General features: G+C 37.8%; 1 protein-coding gene and 1 pseudogene across 1 annotated transcript; both read left to right on the top strand.

Moving 5' to 3' along the window:
• The first annotated feature begins 1,062 nt into the window (after positions 1-1,062).
• Positions 1,063-2,000, top strand: LOC148215562 (olfactory receptor 14A16-like; annotated as a pseudogene).
• Positions 2,001-8,872: 6,872 nt separating this feature from the next.
• Positions 8,873-9,799, top strand: LOC112541993 (olfactory receptor 14A16-like). The gene has a single exon (XM_025173625.2). It carries the CDS (start codon positions 8,873-8,875, stop codon positions 9,797-9,799), a length of 927 nt encoding a protein of 308 aa, XP_025029393.2.
• The last annotated feature ends 3,793 nt before the right edge of the window (positions 9,800-13,592 follow it).

Below are 13,592 nucleotides of genomic sequence, written 5' to 3'. Positions count from 1 at the left end.
GGTTTCAGGGGAGAGAACGGCAACCTGTCAGAAATCCTGATCCCCAGTTGTTTGGACCAACATCTAACTATAACCTTATCATTATCTTTATTAGTTCAGAACCCTAAAGAAGTCAAAGGAATGTCAAGCATTTCCTGCCTCTGAATGGTGGAATCATAATACAGTCAGGACTGTACATCTGTCATTTGTATTGGCTTAAACCAGCAGTCACCAAACACTTCAGCTCATCAACCTTTTCATGAAGTTTTAGATTGTTTCTCGAGCTCCAACTATTTATTATAAGAAAATTCATTAATTAATACTAGTTGAACTAAAAGTCCTATGAAAAAGGAGAAGGAGAAGGAGAAGGAGAAGGAGAAGGAGAAGGAGAAGGAGAAGGAGAAGGAGAAGGAGAAGGAGAAGGAGAAGGAGAAGGAGAAGGAGAAGGAGAAGGATGGATAGTCCAATTGACCCTTAGGGGTCAATATTGACCAGTTTTGGTAACCCTGCCTTAACCAGTGTAACAAAGGAAACAGATCAATTCTTGCAGTATAAAGTATGAAAGAGCCAGTGAAAAATGTAAATAAAATAAGCTGGGAGTGATGAATTAAAACTTTCCTCCCTGTCTCCAGGATAAGTCACATACATGTACTTTAGAAAACTGAGTTGCTATCTGAATATTTTAAATAACTTCTACTATTTACATGAGGTAGATTGTGATTGGTGGAATTGTCACTGAGTCATAATTACATGAGTTATATTTCTTTCAGTGGATAACCCTAGGTTTGTATGAGCCTGGATCCAAACTGATCAATATTACATATTTTGATATATCATTTTTTTTCCTATTTATGAGTGGCAGTGTTGATAGGGAGAAGAAATAAAAAATATTGCAGAAGAACATTAGATTAGAAGTTCATTAGAATTTGCTAGCTGTAGGACCCATACTATTGATATTCAAATCTTATAATATTGTGAGATGAGGAATTTATAAAATGGTAGGGGAAAAAGTTGTTCAAACACTTATATTCTTCATAAATTGATGATCATTTAACTATTTTCCCCAGGATTCAAATACAGGAAATGGCCAACCAATCTACTGTGAGAGAGTTTGTTCTGATGGGATTTTCTGATGAACGGGATTTGCAAATGCTGTACTCTCTGATGTTTCTTATTGTTTACATGACAACCTTAACAGGAAATGGTCTCATTGTAATAGCAGTGGCACTCGACCACCACCTTCACAGTCCAATGTACTACTTTTTGGTCAACCTCTCCCTGTTAGATATTTGTTCCATCTCTACAACAGTTCCCAAATCCATAGCTGTTTCATGGACAAACAACAAACAGATTTCCTTTGCTGGATGTGTCACTCAGACCTTTTTAATGGTCACATTTGTTGGTGGTGAGCTTGCTTTGTTAACCATCATGGCTTATGACCGTTATGTAGCCATCTGCCGTCCTTTGCAATATAGGCTGATCATGAACTGGAATGCCTGCATTCAAATGGTAGCAATTTCCTTCATATGCAACTTGATCCATGCGGGGTTAGAAACCAGTATGACTTTTCATTTAAAATTTTGTGGGTCCAATGTGATTGGCAAGTATTTCTGTGACATTCCTCAATTACAAAAGATTTCTTGCACAGATACAAAAGTCAATCAAATGCTTATCCTTGTTCTTGGGGTCTTTCTGAATTCCTTTTTTTTTGCATTCATCTTTGCTTCCTATACCTATATCTTCTCGGCAGTGATGAAAATTCCATCAGTTCAAAGCAGGCACAAAGTTTTTTCAACCTGTACTCCCCACCTAACTGTTTTTTCTTTATTTATCGTCACAGCTGTATTTTCATATTTGAGGCCCAAATCACTCTCTACTCCTTCTGTGGATTTGCTTTCTGCTGTTTTGTACACAGTTTTGCCACCAGTTTTGAATCCTATTATTTACAGCTTCAGGAACAAGGACATACAAAAGGCTCTCCTGAAAATTCTGAAAAAAAAAATAAGCATTTTTTGACATGATTGCAGCCATTGATATCTTCTTTACAAAGTGATAAGCATGGTACACGTGTGATGAGATTTAGCATTTGCAGCTATATTTCTTTTTATTACTTACTAATGTATTGTCTTAATATAACTTGTTTTTAATTTGAAGGTGGCTCCTTGTATTCAGAGATTCAATGGCTTTTTTAATGTCTCAATTATTTAATTTAACTTAAACCCCATCTTTCTGCCAGGAACTGGCAAGGGGCATACATGGTGTCCCCCCCACACACACACTTTTTTTTTTTATTTTTACATGACAACAATGGTCTGAGGTAGGTTTGGCTAAGAGAGAATGATTGATCTGAAGTCACCCAATGAGCTTTCACAAATGAGAATGAACAAGAATCTGGAAGTCTTCTATCATCTTCACTATACACTACATTTGCTCTTCAGATACATAGATAGATGATAGAGAGAAAGAGAGATAGAGAGATAGAGTTGGTAGAGACGACAGAGACAGAGACAGAGACAGAGACAGAGACAGAGACAGAGACAGAGACAGAGACAGAGACAGAGACAGAGACAGAGACAGAGACAGAGACAGAGACAGAGACAGGTAGTCCTGTTCTGTGATACATTATAAAAGAATATCTGCCATTCATAATAAATGATAAAAATATCCATGTTAGGCTTAGTAATCCAAAAATAGAGATCTGATTAATATGTTCCATATTTAAGTCTTTCCTTCTCTGTCTCTCTTTTTGTAACTGTGTCAAATTTTTAAATAGGTATTGTGTCAGTGCATCAGTTTTGACAAATTCTGAATTCAACTATGGATTAAAATCACTCTGACCAGATGTTTGTTTATGCAAGGTAGACCAAATGGCTCTCCTCTCCCTGTCTTGATTCAAAACTATCCTTGAAATTCTGGACCTGATTTCTGCTTTATTATCCTGGTCCTCCAATTCTTTACAAGTGGAATTTCAGCAACAGACATGCCAGATAAAACAATAAATAAATAAACAAAATAAAAATAAACAGATAAGTAAATATGTATATATGGCCACTTTTATAAAACATGATGGTGATGAGTGGATAAAACGGGATGGTGTCCAATGATCAAAGAGCTCTTGTGATCAAATTATCATTGGTCAACATCATGAATGAGATCCTTGCAAAAAGACCCAATACAGTCATTGTGAAAAAAACATTTGGCTGTAAAAATGCTCTACCATCTCACTTAGCTAAACTATGTGCATTAAAATGCCCTGAATTAATTTCATATATGATAACTGCTGCTAGAGTGCTTTGTGCTTTTTACTGGAAATCATGTTTAATTCCTTTATTAGAGGTTTGACATCTAAACTTTGAGAAAATGCATCAATGTCTCACATAAGTTCATACATCACAAACATCTGATGTTAGCTTTAATTTTTGCAAGGGAGAGTGTAGCCCCTTTTCTTTGTTCCAGTCTGGTTTATCATTCTCGCCATCTTTTATTTTTCACTTGTAATAAATGGTCTTTTTATTGTTTTAGTTCTTGTGAGCCACTCAGAGACGTTGGGAGTTGTGTGACATACAAATTTGATAATTTCATAAATAAATAGAAATACATTTAACCTGGAAATTGTCTGTGGAGTATAACTCTTTTCAAGGCTTGCTTCCATATATTGGGTTTGGATTTTCTAGAGATAGAGTTCTAAACTCTTTCAATGTGATTATTTATATTATATATACCTCAAAACTAAAGTCAAATTTAACAATAATTAAATATAGTTTTGAAAGTGTTAAACTGTCATGAAATTATTTTTAGATTTCCTTTAATTCAAGCTGAGGTATGAGGACAAAAGTGAAATGATTCTTCACATTAAACTTAATCTAATAAGTTTCATGTTTAACAAATCCTAAAAATAAACCAATACATGACAAGATTTTATTCGGTAAAGTATCTTTCATTTCATTCATACATTCTTTTCCAGACACAGATAAAGCTAGTGTCATGCTTTGAAGCTTAGGACCCACATCTGAAACCCACATAAATGCTTCAGCAATTTATACCAAATTGTAATTTTTAAGATGATGGAAAATATATTTTTGAGAAGTAGTGACATCAACTCTTTTAGCCACATTAACTGTATGAGCAAGGGATACTTCAGAACTATCCACAGTACCAAACCGATATAATAACTGTTGTAAATGGAGATTTACTACTTTCATGAACATTTACATCATTCTTAAAAAAGGAACTTTCCATCACATAGACATTTTGATGTATTTTTTTGAGGATATGCACCACAACATGTTTTCTGAGAATAACTAAAGTCCCATCCAATCGTTAGTTCAGGAAATGTGAATTTGGTCTGTTTGTCTGAAATGAGGTACAAAATAAATTCTCCATCATCCTATCCATAGAACTGCTAAAAATATAAATTTTCATGTTTTTATTTTAATTATATACGTTGCATCATTTCTGTACGTCTAATGGCCCATGGACTCCTGGCAATGCACAAAAATTGCCCATAAAACATAGGAACAGAAATTGCATCCTCTAACAAAACAGAAATGTAGGAAAATAAAGGACCACAGTAATTTTTGGTCTATGTTGTTATGTGCCAGCAAAGTTTTTGATCTCCAATGACATGTATTACTGAGACCTGGCTGGGTCCAGAAGGGGGGTTGCCCTTTCTGAAATATGCCTGGCTGAATTTCAGATGTGGCATAAGCCAAGACTCTGGGACGGGGATGGTGATTATCATCTGGGAATATATTATGGCCTTCAGGGACACTGCACCAGACATTTCTGGATGTGACACCCTGCTCATCAAGGTGGGCTCCGGGGATCACTTGAGATTGTTGCTGTTGTACCAGCCTCCCTGCTGCATAGCAACCTCTATGCCTGAGCTCGTTGACTTCATCTCTGGATTGGCAGTGGAGTTCTCCAGACATATGTTCCTGGGGGACTTCAATTTGACTTCCTTAGGAATGGGGTCTGAAGTGGCTCAGGAGTTCATGGCCCCCATGACAGCCATAGGCCTATCCCAGGTCATCCAGAGCCTGATGTGGGACAGCGGTGACACTCTAGATTTTGTGTACCTGCCAGAGCAGTGGCCATGTGATCTGAACTTGGGTGAGTTTTTGGTGTCTCCCTAGTCATGATCACATCATGCCCTGATTTCCATGGGAAACTCTAGTGCCACTATCCACTGCAGGGAAGCTGTACCTATTAGACTGGTCTGCCCCCAGCAATGGATGGCTGAATTTTGAGTGTGGCATCAGCGGAGACTCTGGGAGAGGGGTGAGGTATGGCCTCATCTTAAAGAGGTCTTGATTCATCCCCTTCGTAAGAAGCCATCACTAGACCCCACTGTACTGGACAATTTTCTTCTAGGATCTAACCTCCTCTTCTGTGCGACTGTGTTTACAAGGCGGCTGTCCAACAGCTTCAGAAAACATTGGATGAAGTGGATTATCTGTATCCTTTTCAGTCAGAATTCGGACCAGGGTATGGGAGGGAAATGACATGGGTCATGCTTTTGGATGATCTCTGGCATGGGCCAATGGAGGTTCTGTATTCATCTTTGCCCTACTTGACCTGTCGGTGGCTTTTGACACCATCAACCATGGTATCCTTCTGGATCAGCTCAGAGGATAGGGGGTGGGTGTTGTGCTGGTTTATCTCCTTTCTTCAGGGTTGATCCCAGTTGGTGTTAACTGGGGAGGAGAGGTCTCTCCCCTGGCCACTACTATGTGGGGTGCTGCAGTGTTCGGTACTCTCTTGTCTCCTTTTTAACATCTACATAAGACTGCTGGGTGAGTTCATCCACTGCCTTCGGGTGAGGTAACATCAGTGTGCTGAAGAAACCCCATTATACACCTCTGCCTCTGGTGAATGAGTTAATTTGTGAATATCTTATCTTAGTTCCTGGAGGCTGTGGGGTCTGGATGTGGAATAAATAGACTTCAGCTGAACCTTAGCAAGACTGAGTGTGTCTGGTTATTGGGGTCTAATTTTTCTAGGACTATGTCATCTTTCGTGCTGGTTGGGATTGCAATGCTCCAGACAGACCCAGTGCACAACCTGGAGGTCCTCCTGGACTCACGACTCCTGCCCAAAGAGCAGGTGGCAGTCACGGCTAGGAGGTCCTTTGCACAACTTTGTGTTGTGCACCAGTTGTATCCGTTCCTGCATCCGGAAGCTTTGCTCACAGATTGAACTGTTCTTATGCACAATACATAGGGCTGCCCTTGAAGAGTATTTGGAAGCTTCAGCTGGTGCACAATGCAGAGGCATGGACAGTGACATGTGCTGCTAGGACAGCACATGTTACTTCTCTGCTATGTGAGCTGCATTAGTTGCCAGTTTGCTTCCACATCAAATTCAAGGTGATGATTCTAACCTTTAAACCCTTCATGGCATGGGGCTGGGTTATCTAAGAGACTGCCTCTCCCCAAATATATCACCCTGCCCCATTAGATCTGGAAGAGGGCATGCTGCGGATACCATCTGCCAGGGACCTATGTTTGGTGTGTCTATTGATGTTGGGCAAAAGAACAAAGGACCTCAGGTCTCCTCAGCTGTGCTGAAATAATGGTTGTAGAGGTCCCTCCTGATGTTTGTAGCTTGGGTATGGGTAGTTTCCCACTGGCAGAAGCCCTGGCTCATGACAGTTTTCAGTTTGTCAATGAACACCTCCCTGCTAAGGTCTGGTGGCTATAATTTTCTCAGCTCAAACAGAAATTCCTTTGAATCAACAGCAGTGGCAGTGGGAAGATTCCCTGGATGTTGTAGTAAATTCTGTACTGCATACAGGGTTGGACAAGACAACCTTTACTACTTTCCTCATAAAACACTCCCAGGTCATTTAGGCTAGACAATAGAAAGAATGAAAATCTGTGTAAATGTGGTGATATAATGAACCACAAACTGGTGTCTGAACACAGCCCATGATATTATTTTACGGTTTAATGTATGTTATACAAAAGCCAAGTGTGATTCCATAATGCAGCTTCCAAGACCACTGGGAACAAAAATGTTTCTTCATGGAATTGTGATAGTCCCCAAGGGATGACTCTCTGAAGTACTGCAGAAAACAACAGTGACAACATATTCCTTGTTCTGTGCTACACATGTATGTACCAGTAAGATCGCAGCCAAGCTGAATGGTACCCTTAACTTCCAAGAGAACAAAGGTAAGTACAATCTTTTTAGTTTATCCCCAAGAATGACCAGTGTTTCTAAAGATGTTCAGCATTTTAGTACTGAGAGTGACATTCTGTTTAATGTAATTATTAGCAGTCTATGTGAGATGTAACTTTAAAAAGTGTTCCATTTTAAATAGGAGTACCATGTCAGTCATGTATTCTCTTACTGGAATATGAGTAACCAATGTTGTTATTACATTTATATTATTATATATTTTAATAGTCTTGTATGATAGGGATGAGACATGAGGACAACATCTGTCTCTGCTGTCTTATTTCCAAACTGTCCTAATGGTGGAGTAAAGCCCAAATACATTATTATTTTTAGTATGAGCAATAGTATTTAATACAGTTCAAAACAGTTCAAAACAATCTCTCTCTCTCTCTCTCTCTCTCTCTCTCTCTCTCTCTCTCTCTCTCTCTCTCTCTCTCTCTCTCTCTATCACAGGGGGAAAAAAAAGGAATACAAAAACTAACCACAGAAGCAAAAACAATTCATCCAATGTTCAGAGAAAGCCCAAGTAAAGGGGAAGGCATTCAACAGCAGTCTTTAAGATTTAACACTATGGGCTTTGGGTTTAAGGGAAGAGAAGGGCAACCTGTCAGAAATCCTGATCCCCAGTTGTTTGGACCAACATCTAACTATAAACTTATCATTATCTTTATTAGTTCAGAACCCGAAAGAAGTCAAAGGAATGTCAAGCATTTCCTGCCTCTGAATGGTGGAATCATAATACAGTCAGGACTGTACATCTGTCATTTGTATTTCCTTAAACCAGCAGTCACCAAACTCTTCAGCTCATCAACCTTTTCATGAATTTTTAGACTGTTTCTCGACCTCCAACTATTTATTATAAGAAAATTCATTAATTAATATTAGTTGAACTGAAAGTCCTATGAAAAAGGAGAAGGAGAAGGAGAAGGAGAAGGAGAAGGAGAAGGAGAAGGAGAAGGAGAAGGAGAAGGAGAAGGAGAAGGAGAAGGAGAAGGAGAAGGAGAAGGAGAAGGAGAAGGAGAAGGAGAAGGAGAAGGAGAAGGAGAAGGAGAAGGAGAAGGAGAAGGAGAAGGAGAAGGATGGATAGTTCAATTGACCCTTAGGGGTCAATATTGACCACTTTTGGTAACCCTGCCTTAACCACTGTAACAAAGGAAACAGATCAATCCTTGCAGTATAAAGTATGAAGGAGCCAGTCAAAAATGTAAATAAAATAGGGTGGGAGTGATGAATTAAAATTTTCCTCCCTGTCTCCAGGATAAGTCACATACATGTACTTTAGAAAACTGAGTTGCCATCTGAATATTTTAAATAACTTCTACTATTTACATGAGGTAGTTTGTGATTGGTGAAATTGTCACTGAGTCATAATTACATGAGTTATATTTCTTTAAGTGGATAACCCTAGGTTTGTATGAGCCTGGATTCAAACTGATCAATATTACATATTTTAATATATCTTTTTCCCTCCCTATTTATGAGTGGCAGTGTTGATAGGGAGAAGAATTTAAACAAAATTGCAGAAGATCATTAGATTAGAAGTTCATTAGAATTTGCTAGCTGTGGGACCCATACGATTGATATTCCAGTCTTATAATATTGTGAGATGAGGAATTTATAAAATGGTAGGGGGGAAAAGTTGTTCTAAAATTTATATTCTTCATAAATTGATGATCATTTAACTACTTTCTGCAGGATTCAAGTACAGGAAATGGCCAACCAATCTACTGTGAGAGGGTTTGTTCTGATGGGATTTTCTGATGAACGGGATTTGCAAATGCTGTACTCTCTGATGTTTCTTATTGTTTACATAACAGCCTTAACAGGAAATGGTCTCATTGTAATAGCAGTGGCACTCGACCACCACCTTCACAGTCCAATGTACTACTTTTTGGTCAACCTCTCCCTTTTAGATATCTGTTCCATCTCTACGACAGTTCCCAAATCCATAGCTGTTTCATGGACAAACAACAGACAGATTTCTTTTGCCGGGTGTGTCACTCAGATCTTTTTAATGGTCACATTTGTTGGTGGCGAGCTTGCTTTGTTAACCATCATGGCTTATGACCGTTATGTAGCCATCTGCCGTCCTTTGCAATACAGGCTGATCATGAACTGGAATGCCTGCATTCAAATGGTAGCAATTTCCTTCATATGCAATCTGATCCATGCGGTGATAGAAACCAGTATGACTTTTCGTTTAAACTTCTGTGGATCCAAAATAATTGGCCAGTATTTCTGTGACATTCCTCAGTTACAAAAGATTTCTTGCACAGATACAAAAGTCAATCAAATGGTGATACTTCTTGGGTTCCTTTTGGACTCCTTTATTTTTGCTTTCATCTTTGCTTCTTACACCTATATCTTCTCGGCAGTGATGAAAATTCCATCAGTTCAAAGCAGGCACAAAGTTGTTTCAACCTGTACTCCCCACCTAACTGTTTTTTCTTTATTTATCGTCACAGCTGTATTTTCATATATGAGACCCAAATCACTCTCTACTCCTTCTGTGGACTTGCTTTCTGCTGTTTTGTACACAGCTTTGCCACCAGTTTTGAATCCTATTATTTACAGCTTTAGGAACAAGGACATACAAAAGGGTCTCCTGAAAATTCTGAAAAAGATAAGTATTTTGTGACATGATTGCAGTCATTGATATCTTCTTTACAAAATAATAAGCATGGTACAACTGTGATGTGAATTAGCATTTGTAGCTATATTTCTTTGTATTCATTACTAATGTGTTGCATCGAGATAACTTGATTTTAATTTGAGGGTGGGTCCTTCTATTCAGAGGTTTAATTGCTTAAAAAAAAAATCTCAATTATTTAACTACTAAACCTAAAGCCCATCTTTCTTTCAGGAACTGGCAGGTAGTATCCATGGCATGCCTGCATCCTATTTTTCCCCACAACAACACTCTGAGGTAGGTTTGGCTAAGATAGAATGATTGATCTGAAGTCACCCAATGAGTTTTCACAAATGAGAATGAACAAGAATGTGGATCTCCCAACCTTCTTCTAACATCTTAACTATGGATCTACACTATATTTGATCTTTAGATAGATAGCTGATAGATAGATACTGAGATAGATAGATAGATAGATAGATAGATAGATAGATAGATAGATGGAGGGAGGGATGGAGGGATGGAGGGATGGAGGGATGGAGGGATGGGATGGGATGGGATGGGATGGGATGGGATGGGATGGGATGGGATGGGATGGGATGGGATGGGATGGGTGGATGGATGGATGGATGGATGGATGGATGGATGGATGGATAGTCCTCTTCTGTGATACATTATAGAACAGTATCTGAAATTCTTAATAAATGATAAACATCTTCATGTTAGATTTAGTCATCCAAAAATAGAGATTTAATATGTTTCATATGTAAGTCTCTCTTTCTCTCTCTCCAACAAAATATTTAAATAGGTGTTGTGTCAGTGCATCAGTTTTTGACAAATTCTGAATTCAAACATGGATTGAGATCATTCTGACCAGTTGTTTGTTTATGCAAGGTAGACAGAATGGCTCTCTTCTCCTTGTCCTGATTCAAAAGCATCCATGAAATTCTGGACCTGATTTCCCCTTTATTATCCTGGTCCTCCAATACTTTTCAAATGGAATTTCAGGAACAGACATGCCAGATAAGGAGATAAACAAAATAAAGATAAACAGATAAGCAATATGTATATATGGTCACTTCTATAAAACATGATGGTGATGGGTTGATAAAGGAGGGAATGGTGTCCAATGATCAAAGAGCTCTTGAGATCAGCTTATAATTGGTCAATATCATGAATAAGTCCCTTGCAAACAGACCCAGTAGAGCTATTGTGAAAAATATCTGGTTGTAAAAATGCTGACATGCAATACATCTCAGTTAGATAAGTGTCTCTCTTTGAGTGAGATGGGAGGTGGCTAAATTTGAAAAACAAACAAATGAACAAGCTATATACATATGAATAACCTGAATTAATTTCATATATGATAACTGCTGCTAGAGTGCTTTGCGCTTTTTACTAGAAATCACGTTTAATTCCTTTGTTAGAGGATTGACATCTAAACTATGGGAATATGTGTCAATGTCTAAAACAACTTCATATATCAGAAATGTCTGATGTTAGCTTCAATTTTTGCAAGGGAGAGTGCAGCCCCTTTGCTTTGTTCCTGTCTGGTTTGTCATTTTCACCATCTTTTATTTTTCACTGGTTATAAATGGTCTTTTTATTGTTTTAGTTGTTGTGAGCCACTCAGAGACCTTGGGAGTTGAGTGGCTTACAAATTTGATAATTTCATGAATAAATATAAATACATTTAACCTGGAAATTGTCTATGGATTATAACTCTGTTCAAAGCTTGCTTTTATATACAGGGCTTGGATTTTCTTAAAATCAGAGTTCTAAACTCTTTCACTGTGATTGTTTATTTATATTATATTGATCTCAAAACCAAGGTGAAATTTGATTTTGACAATAATCAAATAAAAGTTCTGAAAGTGCTAAACTGTCATGAAACTACTTTTAGATTTGCTTTAATTCAAGCTGATATATAAGGACAAAAGTATGATGTTTCTTCCAATTAAATACTTTGTATTTTCTTCTAATTTTATGTTACTCCACAAACCTTTCCATGAAATATCTGTATTTTGTAATTTCTATTTTTTTTTTTTTTTTTTGGTCTTTTCATAGAGAATAAAGATCTTCTAATCCATCTCCCTGCCTAGTGCAGGAATCCTCTTTCTTTCCTTTTAAAATTAATTATTATTATTTTTTTAAGAATAAAGCTAATCCACCTTAAAATATAAGGCAGTGAATTTTTTTATCTAGTTTTAAGGTAATATGTTTCCAAGTTCTCAGGAGTTCCATGCATAAGTTTTAACGGGAGAGGCAATTCTGAAAATACCTAGAAGCCAATCTTTAAAGCTTTATAGGTTAAACCAGTACTTTGAGTTATACCTGGAAATATATTGATTGTCCATAGAACACTTCTAGGTCTATGGTTGCCATTATCTGCCAATAGATGAGCTGATACATTTTACATAAATTACAGTTGCTGAATAGTGTTCAAAATCATGGATGGTGATAAAGGCATAAGTTACTGTTCTCAGGATTTCCATCTCAAGCTAGGACCACAACTGATGCACCAGCCAAAGTAAGGGAGGGCCACATGGCCACAGCTGCCACCTGAAAATCCAGCACTTGCTGTGAATCCACAGTGACTCTCAAGTTACAGGCCTGTATTTTATGGGGATTCCATCCTGAGTTGAACATGATTTCTGAACAAGTAGCGACTCCAACTTGCTTAGATTCCACTTGAGCCTCTTTTGTCCTATTCATCTCTAGACACTGTTTCAAATGCAGCCCATGAAGAGTCAAGACATGAGTAAATTATAGTGATTTTATCAGCTACCAGTATGCCACATCAGCCTCCTGGCAGATCTTCCTGTGCATCCTTACCTAGCAGGAGGAGGCCACCTTAAATACTATTATATTGAATGCTTGGCTGTGTTTAACAGTCTTCAATGGTCTCCCATACACATGCATGTATATGCAAATGGCCATTTTATTGAAGCAAAATGGTTCCACCTTGATGCTTTGATTCAAGGCATTGAAGCAGAGAAAGTCAATGTTTGTCAAAATTCTGAGATGGAGTGATGTATTAGTTCTAGAAACTTTAGTAACACTTGAGTAGGACTTGGTGATGATCAAGGCCCAGGTTAGGGCTTTTTTTTTTTGCCTCTTACTCACATGCAGACACTCATACTTCTGCAACTTCCCTCATGTACAAATACATTTCACAATTAATATTTATGTACCCCACACAGACTAAGTTGGCATATCATAATTGCCCTGTTCCAATATATAGTACTGCAGAACTGCATGGCTCTTTGGTGGATCTTATTCATCTCCCATACATTTTTGTGATCAGGAAAAGAAAGTCAAGCTGATTTCCAAGAATCAAGGATCAAAATATTGACTGTGTGTTTGTATACATGTTACTTTTTGTCCAAGTTCCTCAAATAACTAGAATTAAGTAGGGCTATTTCAGATGCAGTTTGTAACAGTAAAAATTGGGGAATACAAATGTATTTATTTATTCATACAGATATGTAAATGCATATACATACAATTTCTATATCACTATTCAGTAATGAAAAAGAATTCCAAAATACATTCTTCTGCCAATCTGGATCCCATTTGAAGATTAAAAGTTAGAGGTTACCACAGCAGGGTAGAAAGAGATGGAAAACATGGTTAACTAAATAGCATATTTGTTAGTAAAGCTCTCTACAATGTTACAAAACAAAGAAGGCCTCCAAGGAGTAACTCCCTGAAGAACCACAGAAAACAAGGGAAACTAACATACACACACCCTGCTGTTTGCTTTTAACAAGGGTCTCATTTAACCACAGTGATACACTGA

Source organism: Python bivittatus, unplaced genomic scaffold (assembly GCF_059951505.1).
Source record: "Python bivittatus isolate LINGU-HERP-01145 unplaced genomic scaffold, Pbiv_v1 ctg000470_np1212, whole genome shotgun sequence".
Classification (NCBI taxonomy): domain Eukaryota; kingdom Metazoa; phylum Chordata; class Lepidosauria; order Squamata; family Pythonidae; genus Python; species Python bivittatus.
Note: the sequence above shows the minus strand (reverse complement) of the source record. Positions and strands in the feature narration are given on the sequence as shown.